The sequence below is a fragment of the Plectropomus leopardus genome, chromosome 9 (assembly GCF_026936395.1).
Source record: "Plectropomus leopardus strain MGB_pleo_1.0 chromosome 9, ASM2693639v1, whole genome shotgun sequence".
In the NCBI taxonomy this organism is placed as follows: domain Eukaryota; kingdom Metazoa; phylum Chordata; class Actinopteri; order Perciformes; family Serranidae; genus Plectropomus; species Plectropomus leopardus.
In genome coordinates, this window is record NC_142184.1 from 35276242 (window position 1) to 35299068 (window position 22827).

At 38.3% G+C, this 22827-nt stretch overlaps 1 protein-coding gene across 1 annotated transcript in view; it reads left to right on the top strand.

The window, feature by feature from the left end:
• atp2b3b (ATPase plasma membrane Ca2+ transporting 3b) overlaps positions 1 to 22827 on the top strand; it is a 76862-nt gene that overhangs the window by 38028 nt on the left and 16007 nt on the right. The window contains 14 exon segments of the mRNA XM_088082640.1: positions 1923 to 2055; positions 3228 to 3337; positions 3558 to 3692; positions 6111 to 6217; positions 6372 to 6447; positions 8584 to 8742; positions 9892 to 10071; positions 12398 to 12485; positions 12588 to 12694; positions 14351 to 14542; positions 15868 to 16081; positions 16955 to 17166; positions 21342 to 21449; positions 22379 to 22561. Coding sequence (XP_087938766.1) covers positions 1923 to 2055; positions 3228 to 3337; positions 3558 to 3692; positions 6111 to 6217; positions 6372 to 6447; positions 8584 to 8742; positions 9892 to 10071; positions 12398 to 12485; positions 12588 to 12694; positions 14351 to 14542; positions 15868 to 16081; positions 16955 to 17166; positions 21342 to 21449; positions 22379 to 22561 — 2004 coding nt within the window.

Consider the following 22827-nt stretch of genomic DNA (forward strand, 5'->3'; position numbering starts at 1 on the left):
TACAATAACTCACCTCTGTCTGCTCTTTAAACTCTGGTCTTAGTTCCTTTTTTTTTAAAACATTTATTCAGATACTGTCGGTTGTCTTACATTCCGGTCAAATTTTGCTTACTGTACCTCTGCAACTGCAGTCACTCCGCACTTTACACTTGTATATATGTATATATGTATAGTCTCTTAGTTTTTAGTTTTTTAAGCGTATTCCTTTTATGTTCTATTAATATTGTTTTCTCTTTACTTTCTTTGTTCTTACTGTATGGAGCTGCTACACCCCAATTTCTCAGTTTTGAGATCAATAAAATATATCTATCTATCTATCTATCTATCTATCTAACCAGCTGCTCCTGGATGTGCCTAAAACAAGGCCTAAAGCCAGGGGAGATCGAGCTTTTTGCTGTAGCTGCACCAAACCTGTGGAACAACTTACCACTTAAAATCAGTTCTGCCCTCACGCTAGAGCATTTCAAATGCTTGTTGAAGACACATCTTTTCTCCCTGGCCTGTGTTTAGGATGAGGATGTTTTTATCCCTACAAATGTGACTATTTTTGTTGATATTGCAGATAATTTTGATATTGTTTAAGGTTGTGTGATGTATTCTATTTTGCCTTTTTACCTGTAAAAGACTTTGGTCAACCTGGTTGTTTTAAATGTGCTATATAAATCAAGTTGACTTGACTTGACTTTAAATGCCAGGTTTTTGTTATGATGCCACTATGTTTTTACACAAAAAAAAACGCAAAAAATGAATTATTTTCAATACACTACATGCAAAGCAGATTTTTTTTCACAGCCTGGAATGCATCAATGATTTGCAGCAACATTGATTGTGACAGTGCACCTACTAGATATAGCATGTACTGTATTTTCTCCATATGCCAGATATGGTAAAATTATGTCAGGCCGTTTCTACATACCACAGTTCCTAGGCCTTAGTCTGCAAGGCGCATGGGTTTTAACTCGTGTTCCAACTTCAAGTGAACCCAAGTACTCACATGAAGCAGGAAAAACTTTCAACAATGTTTATTTGTGAAATCAAAAAATACAAAAGGCATTGCAGGCTATATCCGTCCAAATCACATCCACTACGGTCCACTACCGACTTGATGACCTAAACGCGCTTTCCACGCTGTAAGGCATGATAATCCACTGGGATAAGGAACAGTCAAAAACTTTTTTTGTCTGGCCTTCACAAGGTGGAAAACAGTGAAAAATGACAATTTCCAAATCAAAAGCCCAGAATGACACCCAGATATAATACAATGCACATTTTTATGCTTTGTTGGCTGTGGGGTCAAAAATTGCATTTGGATGCATTTCAATGGCACATTTTTTGCACTTAACAGTCTGAATGTAACAATTTTGTTTCAACAGTGTATTTTAGACTTAACGAAAAATACACAATCTTGCCAAAATAAATTATGCCATATGCATGAACACAGACAAAATTATTAAAAAATTAAGAATAAAAACTATGTAAAAGGTGCCAAACAGTCCCTAAGGGTTCATCAAAATGTGCAGCTAAATTCAGCAAAGGAACAGTAGAAGGGAGTGTATGAATCCACTTTACAAATCACAGTCCTCAATGAAAACTGTAACTAATTAATTAAGTAGATATACATCAACATGTTATATATGTAATTGCCTACATGAATAAACATTATTGACACACACACAATATCAGCTTTTGCATGCCTTTGGAAGTTCTGTCTACTGCATAAAAAAAATCTTGTTTTTTAACTTAATCTTAATTTTCACGCTTGGTGAATTCACCCTGCTTCCCTCTCTCCTTCCTTCCATCAATCTGTTTCTGTCTGCCTCTGTCCTTCTGCGCACGCTCTATTCATCACCATTCCCTCCCATCTCACCTGTCCATCCAACCCGAACACATCCCTCTGCTCTCCATCACTATTTCATATGTAGAAAATGATGAAGGACAACAACCTTGTACGCCACCTGGATGCTTGCGAGACCATGGGCAACGCCACGGCCATCTGCTCCGACAAGACGGGCACCCTCACCACCAACCGCATGACTGTTGTGCAGACTTACGTCGGTGAGTGACAAGCAAGCAATCTTAAATAATAATGAATAAATAAAATGATAAATGAATGCAGGCATGCATGAATTGATTATCTGTGCAGACTGTGGTCCTCTATCATAAAAAAGTAATGCTGATATTGAGTAAATGTTGAGAAAAAAGGTTACATAAAAGTCACTTTTCAATATCCTCACTGCTTAGGTGAATAAGAAGTCATGTGGCCCAATTTTTAAGTAACTATGATTAGATCAATGGTTCCCAGAGTGGCTGCAGTGGCCCCTAATGTACCTCAAGAAAAGAGATCCTGCAACCATTCAAAAAAAATTACATTACAGTAAACAAAAAACTACAAAGCATTTTTCTATATTATAATATTATATTAGGTTTGACCTTTTAAAAATATGACATTATAATAATGATAATAGTAGATAGTTAAGAGGGAAGGATTATTAGAAAATATTCCAAAAATAGGGAAAAATGTCCAAAAAGTATATTAATATGGATAATAATTTCATATTTACAATTATGTTACACACAAAAAATATATATAAGATATAGATATATCTTTTTTTTTTTTTAAATGATCAGCACTTTTTCGAGGTAGTTTGTTAATTTTTTGTTGTTGCTTGTTTTCAGGTAATTTATAAAAAACTTTATTTTTTTTAGAACTTTTGGGCTATGTCTTTTTAAGATGCTTGCTGCCTTCCCCCTATATATTTGAATGAAATCATGAGCAACTACTTTGCTCATGTTTTAAAGGGTTAAGACATCCTCATTGGGAGGAACTAAAAAAAAAGGATGTTCACATCGTTGCCAGTTGGGATGAGGTGTTTGGCCCCTTTAAAATGCTGTCACTAATGAAGTGGATACTACATGTATACCCAGTAGCTTCCACTTGGCCTGTAGGCCATATCCGTCAAACTCGCCACTAAAACCATAGACCTAAACTTCATTTTGATAGCAGAACAACTGTGTATTGCTATCTTTTTTTCATTTCCAGGTCACAGATGGGGGGTCATAGAATAAATCTGCAAAATGTGTCTACATATAAAGATCTCATCAATATCATGTGCTCTTCATATTATCTGAGTAATGATGGAGAAACGGCAGCAGATGGAGATAGTATACAGGCGGAATAGACTGAGATTGTAACTGATATGTATTAAAGTTAGATTGTTGTCGCCCAGGTGATGTTCACCACCGTGTGATCCCGGACCCTGGACAGATCAACCCTCGGACACTAGATCTGTTAGTCAATGCTATCGCTATCAACAGCGCCTACACCTCCAAGATCTTAGTGAGTCATGCACAGACAGAGATGCCTCTGCTCTGCCTTTATTCTTTTTCATCGCAGCCCCTTCAGTTCTCCTGAGTTAATGTCATTTATTGTTGCTTTGTTTTAATCCTTTGTCATCTCTTTTTCCTGCTGTCTCATCCATCTCTTGTCTCCTTCTCTGTCTCCTCCTTACCTGCTTTTATCTAACACCCCAACTTGCTTCCAACTCACTCTGCGTCAGCCGCCTGATGTGGAGGGCGGTCTGGCAAAGCAGGTGGGCAACAAGACAGAGTGTGGCCTGCTGGGATTCGTATTAGACCTACAGCAGGACTACAGCCCCGTCAGAGAGCAGATCCCTGAGGAGAGACTGTACAAGGTAAGAAACCATGCTCCCATGCACCACCAGTGTATTTATATCTGATATACATCCTCCAAAAAATGAGTAAATAAAAAGAAGTCAATAGCAGAATTGTGCAACAGAACTATACATATTTTGGCAATGTGCTTCACTGTGCAGGCACATTTGATATCACAGTTTAAAGCTCCAATGGTAGCCTGGCACACTTGCAGACTCAGTGGGTCAGAACACACAATTGCTGTCTGTTGCACTTTGATGATATAGTGCACTCTGCAGTAGGACTACACATGGCAAAATGCATTCTCTGCAGTTTATTGCATGGTAATACAAATAATGTGGCACCAGCATAACATTATGCAACTGCAGAAAAATTAAGCATCACCAGATCTGTTGCTTATAAATGCTCTCCACACCCTCGCAGAGAAAAGTCCAGAACAAAAAGACACAGGAGAACATTAAATCAGAATCAGAAATGCATTATTGATCCTCGAGGGGAAGTTGGGATTTGCTACAGTCACTCTGATGTCAGCATAGAGAGTTGTAGCAAGTAGAAATAAGTACCAGCACAAGTTTATAAAAATAGCAAATAGAAAATAGAAATAGATCAAGAGTAAACTATTAGCAATAGTATGTAAATATTTGAAAATATATGTATGTATAATATGCTGAGTATGTAAAATGTGTAAAAATATAAATGTAAAAATTACAGTGGTAGACAATTAGCACTAATATATGAATATTTAAATTATAATATGGATAATATGCTGAGTGTATAAAGTTTTTAAGGTATAAAACTGTGCCTTGTGCTACAATGCAATGTATTAAACTAATATCTAAGTTAAAAATAGAGAATATAATCATGTGCAATGCTACAATGAGCAGCATAGTTTTGGGGACTGCCTGAGGGGAATTACCCACCAGAAAGCTCCCCTGAGGACTACATACCCTCAAAAGTTTTCTTCTATTTGCATTGTGTAAGCCGGCAAACAGATGGTAAAGCAATGTGAATATCACTTGGACGGGTCACAATCACACTGTATTTCCTCTGTGCATATATGCTCAGAAAAACATTACTGTTGGTCGATTTGACTATGTTTTCCTTTTTTATTTGATTTTTTTGTTACTGTAAACTGTTTGTGTTTACATGGCTAGCAGGTTTTAAGTAAAGTAAGGTACATATTGATGCATTTATAGTAATTTATTTATTTTTCTCTTAATATTTTTTATTTTTGTAAATGAAAGGGGACGCAATACATAAAACATAACATCAGCAGCAACAATAGCAGTTGGTGTCCATCACAACCACTAAAAACAGTGACACTTACAGCAAGAAAATAAATGAATAAAACAGCAGAAAAATAACAAAAAAATGATAATGATTGGGGTGCTCGATATCCACTTTTTGTCTTTTGTTTGGTTTGTCGTTTTCATTCAGACCAGTACTGCTCCTGGTGGCTGACTGATAAATAACCAGTAATCTCTAGTTGAGCCCATCAACAAATTTTTACAAAAACTCTGAATTCATCAAATTAAATGTTTATAGTAATTTAATTTATAGTAATTTATACTTCATCATTATGTTCCATTATTGGTGTTAAGTGAAGTTTGATCATTTTTTATGCATTTATGAAAATCTATGATGCATATTAAGTAATTAATGCCTACCATACACTAGAATACTCTGAAAATACACATAAAATGATAACTTATGATACTGCATGGACAGTAAACTATGAGTCCTTACCACAGATTGTTGTTGATGTGTGTATAGGGGAGAATAGTTATTAATAATCCATTATAGCCTAACAATCAAACTCTAATTTACACCTAGTCAAGAGTATTCATAAGACGCTTGCCTCTTATAAATCATTAGCCACATCTATAATGTTTTATGACTGTTGATAAAGTGACTCAGTAAGCATTATGTGTGTTATAAGTATAGGTATTAAGCATTATAGATATGATCTTTATAGAAAGTCTTCCAAAAATTCAGATCATGATAACAGCAATATTGTAATTTGCTGACAATTATGACAAGCAGTCACATACTCCAACAACGAGCGCAGCTGAAAGTGAAATTGCTACCAGCCAAGAGCACTTAAGTTACGTGGAGTCAGTGGTGTCGTTTTATCAACAGCCCCAAACCTTTCACTCTTTTTCTGTGCAGAATCAGTGTCGTACGGTGCTTTTGTCATAAGCCTGGCATTAACCTATGTGACGCTTGCAACTCGACAAAAAAACTGTATGTACCAAAATATTCCCCTCTAATCCCACATAGGATCCTATAGAGGTTTATAATGAACAAGTGGTACCTGGTACTTGTAGATCACAGTGGATCAAGAGGTCATCCAACACACTCAAAGCTGGTTTTGTAGTCATGCTTATGATGGTCTACCTCTAATTTGACTGTTCTGAATCTCTCTCCTACTCTCTCAGGTGTATACGTTCAACTCAGTGCGCAAATCCATGAGCACGGTGATCAAGCTGCCTGATGGTTCCTTCCGCCTCTACAGCAAAGGAGCCTCTGAGATCATGCTGAAGAAGTGAGTGTTGGAGGAGGATGAGGGAGATAGGGGTGATGCGTGGTGACGTTAGATCATATTTTATAGCGGTTTGGATTAAAAGGAGACAAAAGATGTTCTATTTGTGAGTCTTTTTTCTGTCTTTCACTGTTTTCTGTCCCTCATCTCTCTCCAGGTGTTCCTATATCCTAGACGCCAATGGTGAATCGCGCACTTTCCGCCCACGTGACAGAGATGAGATGGTCAAACAGGTGAGACTTGATGGCTTGGTTTACGATGTCACATACACTTAGATAGGGCAGGTGGCTGTGGCTCAGGGGGTAGAGCGTGCGTCGTTATTTAATCACAAGGTTGTTGGTTCCATCCCCTGCTCCTTCAGTCAACATGTCAAAGTATACATGGGTAAGATACCGAACCTGAAACTGCTCCTAATTGCTGCTGCATAAGTGTGTGAGTGTTTATGAATGTTTAAATCTTAGTAGCAGGTGGCACCTTGTATGGTAGCCTCGGCCATCAGTGAGTGAATGAATTTGTGAATGTGACATGTAGTGTGGAAGAGCTTTGGTGGAACAACCAGAAAGGCACTAAACAATAGCAGGTCCATTTAATAGAAGTAGCAGTAGCATATCCATACAGACAAAAGTTTAAACATTTATATTTCTATGCATTATCTAAGTGCCTAACTAACATTATTGCCTGCAGGTAACCACCAACCTGGTTTTATACATCCAAAGAACTTCTATAAAAATGACCTGCATGGTAACTGACCAGGCCTCTAATTGAGACAGGCCTTTTATAGACTTTTATTTGAAGTTTTAGGGTATATAAGTAATAATAATAATAATAATGATAATGATAATAATAGTAGCTGCTGGATAAATGTTGTGGAGTAAAAAGTACAATATTACCTTGTACCTTGTAAAAAGTATTATAAAATTAAAACTCAAGTAAAATACCTCAAAACTGTATGTGTATACAGTTCTTAAGTAAATGCACTTAGTGACTTTTTACTTTCCAGTTATCACCTCCTGAAACAACATTTACAAATGGTTCAGATCTACTGTACAGATATACTGTATATGTGCTGCCCTGTGGTCTGTGACACATCTGCTTCACAAGGTAGGTTTCATAATAGATTTTTGCGCAGAATAGAAGCGATATTTTCCAAATGTCGGTTAAAAACAACTGTGAGATGACTGTGTTTCCACTGAAATGTTCTGCCACTTCTCCACTGATGATAACATTCCAAGAAGCATAGTGGCAGATGTTCAAAACATTAGCAGCTCTATTTCAATTGCAGCCATCGCACTAGCCGTCATTATTTACAATCCAAAGCTACGTAGGCGTGTTATGGAGCCATAATGAAAAGGCAAGCCCTTATATGTGGGAATGACCACATATGAGGGATTTCTGGGAGCTGATAGTCCATGATTTCGCTGAGGAATTGTGGATTCAAGATATCCAGATGATCCGCTCAACTTATGTGATGCAATAACAGCTCTTGTAGCTCCTGCTGCATCATGAGGGAGCCAGTTCCTACTGACAAGCACACAGCCATAACACCATGTGACCTAGAAAAGTGAAAATAGTGTTTCCATTGCAGTTTAGCCAAACATGGCTTTTTTTTTTTTTTCAATTGACGTGTTTAATTAGGTGTATTTTATATTCACAATTTATATTTGTGCAATAAGGGTTAATGGAAACCCACCTACTGAGTCAGTCTGCTTATCCTAATATCCACCCAGCAACAATATCTGTCTCTCCATACACAGTAATCAACCACAGTTGCCATCACACTGAACACTGTAAGCACCACTGAACAGAACCTGAGCAGCTGAATTATATACATTCCATATCTGTTATACATAAAACTGCTCTGCCAGATCAGTCTACTTGCAACTAAAATATTTAGCAGCTAAACACATGTATTTGTCCCCAATACAGTAGATTAGCCTATGCAGGCTGTGCCAGCATTGTTTCATTGACTGACAGGCTGCCTGACCTAAATTTGGCTCGCGCTGAACACAGCTTGTGCCGTGAGAAAAATAACTCTCCTCCATACACAACTTTATTCCAGCTCAGTTGTTCAGTTTACACTGTGGCAGCTTTGTGTCACCTCTTCTTTCCATCACATTGTCTTCCCTCTGCTGTCTGCAGCAGACTGGGGCTCTTTTCTCTGCAGCTGTGTCAGAGAGCGTTCTCACAAAGGTACTCAAAGGGTCATCTGGCATGACCCTCAAAATTTACGCAGGCAATTTAATGCAGCGTTTACGCATCATATTTTGGGATGTAAATAATATGTTTGCACACAGTAAATTCAGTTGTCTGTGGGTGGGGAGATTTTGTTGATCTCCTCCCGACCAGAGTTAATAATGACTGATTGACAGGTGATTGAGCCAATGGCGTGTGAGGGGTTGAGGACTATCTGCATTGCATACCGCGACCTGCCGTCTAATCCGGAGCCAGAGTGGGACAATGAAGCAGAGATTGTGACGGAGTTGACCTGCATCACTGTGGTTGGGATAGAGGACCCTGTGCGGCCTGAGGTAGGCTGCTGTGGAGTGCGTTTGTGTCTGCAGTTTTAGTTTCAGCTGGTGCTGTGACTTTGTGTAATCTGTGATATGTTTGGTGGTTTAAACTGTATTGTAACCCATTAAAACCTGGATCAGTTGTCTTGTTCAGCATCCATGTGCCTTTTACAAGCACTTAAGCATTTACACCTGAACAAATTGCTTTGATTTAGCTCTAATACTAGGGAAACAGGTAATGAGCAATTCTGCGAAAGATACCCACAAACTGCAAGAAACTAAAAAAAGGGGACAAAAAAAATATCCTGAAAATTCATATTTTTTAAAAAGAAAGAGAAACTTTTTGGAAAATTACTTGAATTGGGGAAATTTACACAAAACTATACCTTTTTACTCATATTTATTATCATTAGATTTTTTTTCCAAGTTGTTTCCTTGTTTTTTTGTCTGTCTGTTTGTTTGTTTGTTTGTTTGTTTGTTTGTTTGTTTGCAAGAGATACCAAATTGCAGGGAAAAAAGGTGTAAAGATTATGACCTGAAAATTAGTAAAAAAAAAAAAACAAAAAACAAAAAAAACAAAAAAAACCCCAAACACTACTAAACTACTAAAAAAAACAAAAAACTGTTTTAAAATTATTTGAATGGAAAAATGTCTACTATATTACTACTACTAATAATTTATATATATTATATTACATTATTTATAATTTATATATGTTATTATTATTACTATTGTTATTATTATTATAAATTAGAAGTTATTTAATATATATATATTTCCTTCTTCAGGTTCTTTCCATGTTTGTTTGTTTGTTTGTTTAGAATACAATACAATAAATCTTTATTGTCCACCAGAGTGGAAATTTGTCATTGGCACACCAAATACAGAAGACAACACAATAAAGAGCAGAAAAGAAGTTAGTGAAACAAACACATGAACAGGTCATTAGCAACACTTAACACATTAAACCAGTTCATGTCACTGTCTGTATGTTTTTAATATCAATTTTCTTGAAAATTCTAACTAATTTCTTGCAAAATTTGGGTAATTAATTGTTGTCAAGTCGAAGAAGAAATCAAGCCAAATTGTTCAGATTTCAAATGGTTATAAGTAAGCAGCATTGTGATTTTGATTTTTTTATGAATATATTTCCATGTCCCTCTCAGGTGCCCGAAGCCATCCGTAAGTGTCAGCGTGCAGGCATCACGGTACGGATGGTGACTGGCGATAACATTAACACAGCAAGGGCCATCGCTGCCAAATGTGGCATCATCCACCCTGGGGATGACTTTATCTGTCTAGAGGGCAAAGACTTCAACCGACGAATCAGGAATGAGAAAGGAGAGGTGAGTCAGGCTCTCAAGTGGGTTAAGTGCAAAGTAAACTTCCACAGCATTTTAAAAAAGGTTCCATTTTTCTGTCGCTGCATTGTATGAACTAAAATGAATGTTAGCACATGATCTGGTGGAAGCGTATAAAGTAACAGACGTAGCTTACGTCACCATTGGTTTGTGGACATTTTGAAGCCTCAGCTTCGGCATATCAGGGCATTATCAGGGTGTAGTTTGGAAAACTATGGGCAAGTATTGTGGTCCAACATTTTTTTTCTTTCATTATTGTTATTACCATGACCTTTCATATACTAAGGTCCAAAGTACATTTTTCTAATGAGGAACTGGTCATCTGTAATTACACATTAAATTGGTTGAACTGGTTGAAACATAAACATTGCAGGAACAGAAAGACATAACATATGGCTGGTGCAATATGAAAAGAATTATACCACTTTCCTAAACTTCCAAATGTCATTCATTTCACTTAGTGCTAGCAAACTGTTGAACAAAAGCTTGTGAAGATTCTTACAGGAGCTGGTGATGGCTTTTGTTCTTGTGTTATTAACTGATTGTGTTCAGCTTATTATATCTAATACAGATCTAACCCATGATGTGATTCACAGAATCCTGGGAGAGCTTATTTTGTGGAGAATAGTTAATGACTTACTTAGGCCACATTTAGACGTGAACAGCCCTACTAAAGACGGAAATTATTTTCTTTCTTCTTTCTTTTCTAAAAACACAATTTGCATATGATAACATTGTGAAAGCGATCCTCGTGTACACAGATCTGCAAAAAAAAAAACAAAAACGCTGTAGTGTGCATACCAAGCCAGTAGCTGACAGTGTAACTTTGTAATGACACAACAACATGGAACACCAGAAGAACACCATGTGCCTGTGCATAAAGGCGTTCTTCTACAGAGTGATGAGTACATACAAACAAGAAGACAATGGTGAACGTGTGCATGATCAGCTGATCACAGTAATGTTCTCCCACTCGTACTCGTGGTTATTTGTCTGAAAGGTAATGTGTATGTGCAAAGTGCGGCCGTGACGTCACCATTCTCACAGGATCTGCACATTGCCAGTTTACATGGCGACAGAAGAGGTGGCCTTTTCAAGAAATTTCACCCTGGAACCTGGTTTCAAAAGTTTGCGTTTTCAGGCCTCCAAAATGCTGTGGCCATGTGAACAAAAGGTCAAACTGCATCAAAAGTTGAATGTTTCATGCAAGAACCGTTGCCATGTAAACTGCCACTTAGCCTACCTGAATAGTCCATTTCGCTCATCTCTTAGTTTATTGTTCTGTCAGTATTTGTAGGGAAAAATCGAAACTTTGTCAATTTATTTATTTATGAAGTGCAATTTTTATTTATTATCATTTCGAGTCCTCTAAAAAATCTTTTTCTAGTGCCCCCCACGTACTAGGGGGCCCCAAGCAACTGCCCACTTTGCTTAATGGGTTGGGCTGGCTCTGGCTATCAGCACTTATATGGCTGTACCCATTGCACAGCAGTTAGTGCACACTATCAGAGCCAACATTTACACGGACATTGCTTTCATCGAAATCATTTCACTTTATCATCTGAATTGAGCAGAATGCTTAATAGGATGGATAGCTGCTGATGAGTGATGTGGCTCTGCTCTTTTGTGGAGTGTGAATTTAAATGCACACTCTAAAATCTCTAAAAAACTGTGTGTACATTATCATTATGTAGGAGTGCAGTGTTGTTAAATTGATTGCAAGAGAGCGCTACACCACGCCAAAAGAACAGTTTCTTCCCGGCTGCTGCTGGCCTCATCAAAAAGGCCCGAGACCCCACTGACACGGACTCTTATCCCACGTCATCGACACTACTTGTTACATTAACATAAAGATTCCACATCTGTCCCCATGCATTATATTAACACATATCTACTGGACTCTTTCCTTTGTACAATGTATTCTTTGCACGTGATACTGTGATCTTTTGCATCTGATTTTTTTTGCACATCACTGCAGAAAAACATCTTTAATTTGAAAAACAGATATATTCTATATATAAATATACTGTATGTTATCAGACTTGAATTGTAAGTTTTCTGTTGTTTTAAAATTCTATTCTATATTTATGTTTCTTGACCTTTGCAGTACTTGGCTCTACTTTTATTTTCTGATATTTGATTCTTGATTCGAGACAATTTGTCAGTGCGTCTTTGATGCTTTATCCTCCATCCAAGACTCTGGATCAATAGTGACATCTAGTGAAAGAAGAGACTAGCTATAGTGTTATTTCATTGTGTTATTCATCATCACACACTTCCCCCTTCTTCTTTCTCTCCATTTGACTGACAGATTGAACAGGAACGTATCGACAAAATCTGGCCCAAACTTCGCGTCTTGGCTCGATCCTCGCCAACCGACAAACACACACTGGTCAAAGGTGAGTCTCAAGTGTATTCAACCAAACACATGCACATACACACACGTTCATTCACACAGATTTGGAGCCTGTTTTTTATTGTCCTTCATTTTTTGTGTCCAGGCATCATTGACAGCAGCATTATCGAACAGAGGCAGGTTGTTGCAGTAACAGGAGATGGAACCAATGACGGACCAGCTTTGAAGAAGGCTGATGTGGGCTTTGCCATGGTAACCTTACATATCATTTACCATGAATGGTTTTTTATTGGTGTTAAAACCCTTCTGAAAATACAATATTGTCATTGCATAGTGTATAAATTATTTATTATTTTTTTTGTAAATGCACAATTGTAAAATCACTGATTTTTTCTTATCCCACTACACATTTAATATTTGATATGTGAATGACTTAAGATAACCAATACAGTATTTATGATGGATTTTAGAATTTTACTCCTTTTATAAATATTAAATGCATAACAAATACATTAAATCTATGAATATATTATATTTTATTGAAAACATTTGTATGCTTCCATACCAGATTTTGATGGCAATAGGTCAAAGGTCAAGGTTGCTCTTAACTTGTCTGTCTCATTTTTGTGAACATGATACTCTAAGATTTTTGGGGAATTTGGCACAAATGTCCACTTTGAGTCACAGATTAACTTATTAGAATTTGGTGGTCAGAGGTCAAGGTCACTTTGGCCCTAGGTGCCACATTGTTGTGAACGCAATATCTTTACAACATCTTGAGGGGATTTCTTCAAATTTGACACAAATGCTCACTTTATGAACTTTATGAACTAAAGGTCAAGGTCCAGGTCACTGTGACCTGGACCTGCATCTGTTTCATTCTCATGACCACAATAGCTCAAGAGCAACATAAGTGAGTTGCTTTAAATTTTGCACAAATGTCCCCTTTGAATCACAGATAAACTTTTTAGAATTTGGTGGTCAAAGGTCAAGGTCACTTTGACCTTCTTTGTTGCATTTTCATGAATGCATTATCTTTACAACATCTTGAAGGAATTTCTTCAAATTTGGCTCAAACATCCACTGGGTTTCAACAAGGAACTACGCAGAATTGGTGGTCAGTGGTCAATGTGACTTTCACAAACTTTCACTTTGGGTCACAGATGAACTTAGTTGAATTTGGTGGTCAAAGGTCAAGATCACTCTGACCCTGTATGCTGCATTCTCTTGAGCACAATGTCTTAGAACTTATTGTGGGAGTTCCCTTCATATTTGACACAAACTCATTCTTAACAATGAACAGTGTAGAGTATGATGGTCAAAGGTCAGGGTCAATGTGACCTCATAAAATTGTTTTTTGGCCATCATTCAAAAACTCATCCGCTAATTGTGACAAAATATCACACAGATGTCTTATGGGATATGATGATAAAATGATGACATTTTAAATCAGAAAGGTCAACTTCACTCTGACATCATAATGTTCTGCAAAAACACTTGTCTGGCAATTACTCAGCATCATATCTCAGGAACAGAAGTGGAGGCATTTGGTCAGATACTGAATTAGTGACACTAATCTTGAGAGTCCACCTTGAAACGGGGCTGATTAGAGAGATCTTCAGGGCTGCCGGGGGGAAGGTGTGTGAAGCATCCATGTTGTCACAGACATGTATGTAAACTGTACATGCAACTTGACTGGTGCATTTATGCATACAGTCGCCAGCTGGTAGTTTCATAGCCAATTTGGTTTTGGTCACAGTTTTCATTCAGGCCAAGGAGCAGCACTTGGAGACAGGACAACGCGATATTGAGACAGTGGTACTCCGAAGTAATTTGGACGCTTGAATGCTTGCATGAATCATGTCATGACTCTCCGTCTCCTCCTCACTCTGTCTCAATCTGTGTCAGGGTATTGCGGGGACAGACGTGGCTAAAGAGGCATCTGACATCATCCTGACTGATGACAACTTCAGCAGCATTGTCAAGGCGGTGATGTGGGGACGAAATGTCTACGATAGCATCTCCAAGTTCCTGCAGTTCCAGCTCACGGTCAATGTAGTGGCTGTCATAGTGGCCTTCACCGGGGCCTGCATCACTCAGGTAGACAGATTTAAATATACACATACATGCTGACACACATGCATTCCTACACATACAATATAACAGACACAGAGACGTCACTTCTGCAGACATCACTCACTCTATATCTGCTAAGACAAAGCAAATGCTGAAATGCTTTTTGAGCATTTTTACACCACGCTTATATAAGAAGGGACATCCTGACACGCATGGAAACATTGACGTGTTTGATCTGAATGCAGTACATTTTAATTCAAAGTTTAAGATAAAGAGCAATTTAAAAAAATAATAATAAAATTTTTCTCAGTCATTTTCTCATCCAGAACACTGTTTACACCAGGTATTCTTTAGTGACTGGACTACAAGAAGTGTTTACAGGGTCATTCATTTACATATTTTTAAATTTAAAAATTTGTTTAATTAATTTATTCTGAGGTCAGGTGTAAATGCACTAAATGTGTCCTCAATAGTCCTGTTTTCACCGAGCAGTCTGGATCAGTTGGATTCAGTTTGGCACGTTTTCCATTTTCCACAAAAGTTCTAGATGGTACCAATAAAACCATTTCTTACTGTCCCCATTTTTCATCACCACTCTGCTTGGGATATCCAGCTCACTGATCTGGTACTAAAATTTGGAGCTGCAGTCCGTTGATTGGTCAGTAGAAAATCAGCATTCTGTGCTCAGGGCTGAGCTGAGGCTGCCTTAACCACTGTTCATACTGTGACAAGTTTTTCAAACATTAGTAAACTATAACTATAAAATGAAAGAATAAATAGAGAAAGAAAGAAGAAATTAAATGACAAGATAAAAATAAATAGAAAAAGAAAGAAATGAAGTAAAAAGATAGAAAGATAGATAGATAGATAGATAATCCAAAAATCATGATACACATAATTTTCCCTTAGCTGGAACCTTTCTCACGGCCTTTTTTCCCCCCATGTTTTTAAAAGGAATCACACCAATTTTTTCAGGGTTCAAAGGGTTAAATACTTGTGAAAGTCATCTGAAAGTAGCAAAAGAAAGTAGCAAAAAGAAAAGTGATGTTACTGTGCAACTACAGATAATATGTACAAAGAGAACAAAAAGAAGTTCATACAGAACATCCTCACATTAGGTCTGACCTGTTTCAACACATCATAACCCCGTGAACGTTAAATAAAACCACACTGACAAAAAAATTAACAGACTAAGTGAAACACTAGACTCAAATTAGTAATTTTAAATGCGAAAACAACTGTGAATGTTGTGAATGGGAATTGGGGTCTTGTGAAAAGGGAGGGATGCAGCTTTTTTCACAATCACCACGGTCTGTGAGCCAGCCCTCTGGTTTTCAATCTCTCTGCAGGACTCTCCTCTGAAGGCGGTGCAGATGCTGTGGGTGAATCTCATCATGGACACGTTTGCTTCTCTGGCCCTGGCCACCGAGCCCCCTACTGAAGCCCTGTTGCTACGGAAACCTTACGGTCGGAACAACCCGCTCATCTCACTGACCATGATGAAGAACATCCTGGGCCATGGAGTGTACCAGCTGGTCATCATCTTCACCTTACTGTTCATAGGTACACACACACACACACAACGAGGAAAACTGTGATCAATAGATTCCTGATGAAATTCGGATGACCTGTTTTGCTACAACAGACATAAAAGGGTACCTTTAGGACCCTATTTTCCCATGTATTTGTGTCTAAGTGACTAGTGGGAACAACAACTTTTGAAATTGGTTTAGTATTATCCCTTAGGGACTGTTTGGGACTTTTTTATGCGCTTTTCATTCTTCATTTTTTGATCATTTTGGCTGTGTTCATACATATGGCATACATTTTACATTCATACTTTTTGCCTTGAAATTTGTAATTTTAACTATTTTCCACTTGACACTTTTTCCCCATATTCGGCATATGGAGAAAATGTTTGGTCAACAACTTTTTTATTAATTCACATATTAAACATAATTTTTTTGAACACATGTAAAGTGTGTGACCTCAAAGCACATGAACACAACAAAGTCAGAAGAACGACTTTCCAACTCGGAAACTACGACCTTCTGACATCACATGAACATGTCATAAGAATAGTGATGTGATTCTGTCAGTGGAAAAAACAAGCACTTTTAGTGGATGTAAATTGACAGTGCACAAATGCCCCCACTGCTTAAATTGCAGCCTGTTTCATGGCTGCCAGCTGCAGCCCTCTCGCTCAACACTGGAACAATTTCTAAAAATTGTTATTCCCATTAGTCACTTCAACACATAAAATGAGGAAACAATGTCCAGGTAGAAAAGCACTGAATGTACCCTTTAATTGTTAATGGTATATTTGTCCTGCAGCTGATCAAACACTTCCTAATGAACAGCACAGCTGATACTTCTCCTTCCTTTTTCCTTTCTTCACACCTCTCATCTCCCCCTCCCCCCGTCCTTACCCTGCAGGCGAGCGCATGTTTAACATCGACAGCGGCCGCAACGCTCCGCTCCACTCCCCTCCCTCTGAGCACTACACCATCATCTTCAACACCTTCGTCCTCATGCAGCTTTTCAACGAGATCAACGCTCGCAAAATCCACGGAGAGAGAAATGTCTTTGACGGCATATTTTCCAACCCAATCTTCTGTACTATCGTTGTGGGGACGTTTGCTGTGCAGGTAAGTTTCACCCAGCAACGCCCATTGATGGTTTTCTTCACTGTTTGATAGATGACAATTGTTTTTTTTTTGTTTGTTTTTTTTTACCAATTATTTTTTTAACATGATTTTTGGGTAAGTTTTCCTTTATATCACAGTCTGGGTGAATACTGGGTGATTTGCTGCAAGATGTCCATAACTTATATATAGGACATCAAATAGTTCAATCAAAACTGTCTCTTCACTGTTCTAAACAAATAAAAAAATACATTGTATCCTCATCGGCTTATAGCTTAGAGTGACCACAGCAACAGTGATGCTGTCAAAGCCTGAGTCTAGTCGTCCAGAGCCAAATCCTCTAAACACCCCAGGATGGAGACTGTAACACACAAGCCCCTCTGAATGTATGCTGCCTTCATGTGCTTCTCGGAAAAATCCTACTTACTGTATTTATGACTTATGAGCACTTGAACACCCCTCTAAAGTTGTAAATAAGAGTGGGTAAATGGGAAATGTTGATGATGTGATGACCTGAGATGTCAAGTTGTGACATTTGTGTGATGTTTTAGAGCAGCAGATATGGCGGAAAGTAAGGAAACAGTGTCAACAATTGCCATCATTTAGTTTCAGTAGTTGCACATTTGAGCATCAGCATCTATTAGCTGTAGCAAGCAGGAAAACTTTGAACTATAAACCATGCCAGGTGAGTACACTAACAATCAGTATCATATGAAAGTGCTATATGCAAAAAAATCAAGAAGACCAGTGAGAGACATCATGAGAAACCATGTGTCAATAACGTCCTATTTCATGGGAATTTATTTGCAAGCTAGCAAGCATTAACTAGCAAGCTAGCTTTCCTTGTGAGTCCCAAAAGGCACTGTCTACATTCAGCACAAATAACACGTCGGCAGATGATCACTTGTCTGCATTCACTCGTGTGGTTGCGCCCTAATGCTGTTGATACCAACTCCATACTTCCTGTGTCCATTTCAGTTTAAAAGCACTGCAGCATTTCAGAATACTTAATTTCCTACCAAGGCTTTTATTGTGAAAAATTTATAGGAATGTGTTGTGGAAAATTCTGTGACTTGCAGGCTTCCCATACATACTTCAAATGTCATCTTGTGGCAGTCATACGTTACTACATAATAAAATTTGGCTGGGACATGAACACAGAAACACCCAGTGCCTGAAATGAAACAGTTACTCTTTAGATGAGTATTCCAGAAGTGTCTGACATAGAGAGACTATATATCAGCTTAGATATTGATATAACGTGATATGGAATAAATGGTATTGTTTCCTGATTTTAAAGGTTGCATTATAGTAAAGTAATGTACTTTTCTCAACTTATCAGACACTTTTTAAACTCAAAAATGGAATTGTGTTAACATTTTTTCAAAGTACCAATAGTCATTCTTACAATATTGTCACATCAAAAAGGGAACTGGTAAAAAATAAACAAATAAGTAATGTTCGATTCTGTCTTCCTGTTCTAGCATCAATGAAGTGCTTTTGATGAGATTTAAAAATATCCAGACGTATATACTGTATCAAGATAAAGCCTAAAAATATCACAATATAATTTTCAGCCCATAAAACCAAGCCCTTGTCCAGATTTAATATTTGCCCCATATGCTGAGGCCTTGCAGAGGCCTGGGTTCAATTCCAGCCTGTGGCCCTTTGCTACATGTCATTCCCCCTCTCTCTCCTTTCTCTCCCCCCCTCTCTTAAAAAAAAAAAGAGTAAAGAAGAAATGCACTGAGCGGGGAATATTGAGTACACAAAAACAGAGATGGAGAAAGAATAAGTAGAATATTCTCCAAAGCTCTTCAAGTGCTCAGTGGGACTCGGGGGAGAAACAAGAGAGGAGAGACCTGGAGGGGATGGCAGTGATGTGGAGTGTGAGAGCCATGAAGAGACAGTTCAGAGGGATTTGGAAAATTAGAGATGAGAGAGAGCTGAGGACTGGAGGCAGCTTGAGAGAGGTGAAAGAGAGAGATAAGTAAGAAAGATGGATCCCTCCTCTCCGCAGACAGATATTATTACTGTATGTAATACACACCATCGTACTCTTGCTGAGATTTATGACGCTGCAGTTTGGTGTCAAGATGATAGTGTCACTCTGATGAGCCTCGCTCTGGTTGTAAAATGATTGTGTTGCTATCTAAAATACTATCGCTACATTCACTCAGCAAATAGACTTGTAGGAGCACAATGATACTGTGGTCCAAATTTTAATATGCAGATTGGAAATGAGCCAGGCTGCTTATGTTGGAGCCATCTTACTAAAGTCTATAAATTCATGTGTCATTTTTACAAAGTGACATAAGCAGGAGTGGAGTTTCTGCTGTTATTAACCCCTTAGACCCTGCTTTAATATTGCAAACACTCGTATTGCTCTTTGAACAAAATGCGCTTTTCAAAATAAAGTGGTTTAAAAGAAGACAGTGATGTAACAAGGTGGAGTTGCGAGAAGATAATGGACATACTGTTGAATTGACTTTGATGAGACTTTGTTGTAATTAAGGGAAAATATATACAAATGATGCAAACTATGAATCACATCATTTTTTTAAAAATGTTTTTCTGTTTCTTAAATTTTGAATTTATTAATTAGGGGCTTGAGCTCATGACCAAGTCCCTGCACCGTCTGAAGAGACGCTGATTCATCGATGCTGGAGGCTTGTTTGGCTGCTGAGGACGAATCTTAGGAACATTTATGCATGGCACTTCGGCAGCTTTATACAAACATAATGTTCTCCTCTATTGTTCCTTGTATATTTACTATATATACACACAGACAACCTTCCATGGCCTGATGTTAGCCAAGTGAAATTGTGAAAGGATGGTTTATGATCTTAATAGCCATTAAAGGTAATATACACCTCATGAATAATTAAATACATACAATATGCAAACACAAAAAGTCTGCATTTGTTATTACACAGCTTGTTTTGATGTTTATTAGATGCAGCAGCAATCACAGTCATAACTCCACCTTGTATTTTCTTGCTTGGAGGTGTTGACTTCTGACACATCCTCGTGTTATTGTATTTTTACAGTTCTGGTTTCTATCAAACCCTGTAGTGGCTTTTAAGAAGAAGGGGAAAAAAAGAAATCACGGCCAGGATTTATTCATTTGTGTGCTTGATATATCATTTTCCCCCTCAGTTTGATTCAACCCTTTGAAAGCTAGATCGACAACAGTTTTCTTGTGATGCATTTTGATGCCTTTCATGAGCATTTAAACCTCTGACATGTGAGCACATTGGTTTGATTTCTTAAAAAAAACATGGGGAAAAGGCAATCAGTTGCAGATCCTGCTGAACAAAACACGAAGTTATCATAAATGTTTGAGTCCCACAGAGTTTATTTTTTGCCATAATCCAATGGAAAAAATCCCATTGACTTTTTGATGAGGGAACCAGTGAGACGTTAACTTCAGTGTCAGTCTTTAGAAAAATGTCATCCCTGGAGCACTGTCTTAGCCCAGACCATAGACTGTATATAAAGATGGATGACACGCCCCCACTGATCCATGCTATGCTAGAGTGAGGTTAAAATATCACGGATACAAGCGTTGCCACATTGCGATGTTGATGCCATTGCAAGACGGACTGAGTGCAGTAGTGATATTGGTGGTTGTGGGAGTTCCCGCCAAAACACCCATCCGACCAATTGCGAGCAGCCCTATTGAATGTGAAATGGGAAAATACCCTTTTTGTAGAATTGAATAACTAATTTAAACTTAATATATCCTGAAATATACTTGAACAAACATCACGGTGATGAGAACTACCTTCAGTTACAGAAACCACCTTTGGGAGAAATTTATTTCATGTGTGCTTTGAGTTTTTAGTTTGGCCAATGTCCCATTCACTAACATGGAGGGGCGGGCTTTATGACCTATACTGCAGACAGACACCAGGGGGCAAGCCGATTAAAATGTTACACTTAAGGGGAGCTGTCATGTTTTCCATCCTTATATACAGTCTATGGACAAGACTCAGTTGGACTTGCTGTGCTGGTTGGACTTTGATATATACACTTATCTTATGAGCAGGAATTAAATGTAGCCAGATATTTTTCTCTCTTTCTCTATGGCCACTCCAGGCTCTGTAGGTTTCTTCCTGAGCATTGTGTTTGTGTGTCTGATGGTAATGATGTCTATCCCTGTGTTTCTGCTGCAGATCGTGATTGTGCAGTGGGGAGGGCAGCCCTTCAGCTGTGCCCCTCTCAATGTGGAGCAGTGGCTCTGGTGTCTGTTCGTGGGAGTTGGAGAGCTCCTCTGGGGGCAGGTAAGCAGCACTTCAGCCTGCTGAGTCAAACCATACTGAGCATGTGTAGGCTGACAGGCCGCCTTTACCTAGAGTTTTCTCTGAGGTGACGCTAGGAAAACATTTCAACACTGACTTTGTTAACACCAGTGTGAATTTTGGCAGCGATTTTAGGTTTAGTTTTAGTCCTGAGATGAAAATGCTTATTAGTTTCTGTCACGTTTTAGTCATTTTTATCCTTCATTGTTTAAGTTGACGAAAACTCTAAATGTTTAAGTCGACAAAAAATCATGACAGTTTAGTCATGGTGTTTCTGTCTATCTAAACTAATCCAATTAGGTTTATTAAGGGCCCTGGAATTAGAATCAAGGTGTCAGGCTGTGCGAAAAATGAATTTAGAGATCATTTTGAATTACAGATCTAAAATGTAATTTAAAAGTTCTTAATCTTTCTATTTATGGTCTCAAACACCATGAATAACTAATTTGAGATTACTGGGATTTGTACCCAGGTTCACTGTAAACTCTGCCGTATTGATCTCAACTCTCAACGACTAGTTAATGGCACACATAGCCGTTGTTGGCCGCTCTGTTATCCTCTCCTATCCTCTCATGAATGTCCAATTGTCCACTGCTAACATTTTTGTCTCGTCCTCTCTCGTCAACAAAAATGAAACTTAGATTCTGTCCTAGGTTTCTATTTTTTAGCTCGACATCATGTCATTTTGGACGTGGAAAAAAGGGTCGTTGACAAAAAAATTTTGTCATAGTTTTCGTCACCGAAATTAACACTGTTTAACATCTCTGATCTTTTCTATTCTATGCGCTTATTTCCGTAGAAATAATCTGATATTATCTGATCCGACATCTGTGTATAATGGTTAGAGAAGCTTGGAGCTGTCATGCTAGCACTTTCTGGTCAAATTACATTTGATCAAACCGTGTGTCCAGGTGATTGCCACCGTGCCAACAGAGCGGCTGCCATGCCTGAAGGAGGCGGGGCTGGGCCTGGAGCCTGGGGAGGAGGAAGGGGAGGAGCTGGCAGAGGACGAGGAGGAGATCGACTGTGCCGAGAGAGAGCTGCGCCGTGGACAGATCCTATGGTTTAGAGGCCTCAACCGCATCCAGACTCAGGTACTGTTGGACCGGACTACCAAAACAAGCCTTAACCGAACTTCTTTCACAGCTAGACACAGAGATATCCAGACAATACAACTGCTCAACCAGAAGCTCCACCTGGTCATGACACACAAGCAGTTTGTTTAAGGTGAACTACAGATAAATGGGGATGAAAACAGGATACATGAAAGACAAAAGTATGTATCAAAAAGAACGTAGAGATATGTATATAAATGCCTAATGTTTGGACTTTAGGGGGTGGTGGGTATTGTTTTTTGTCT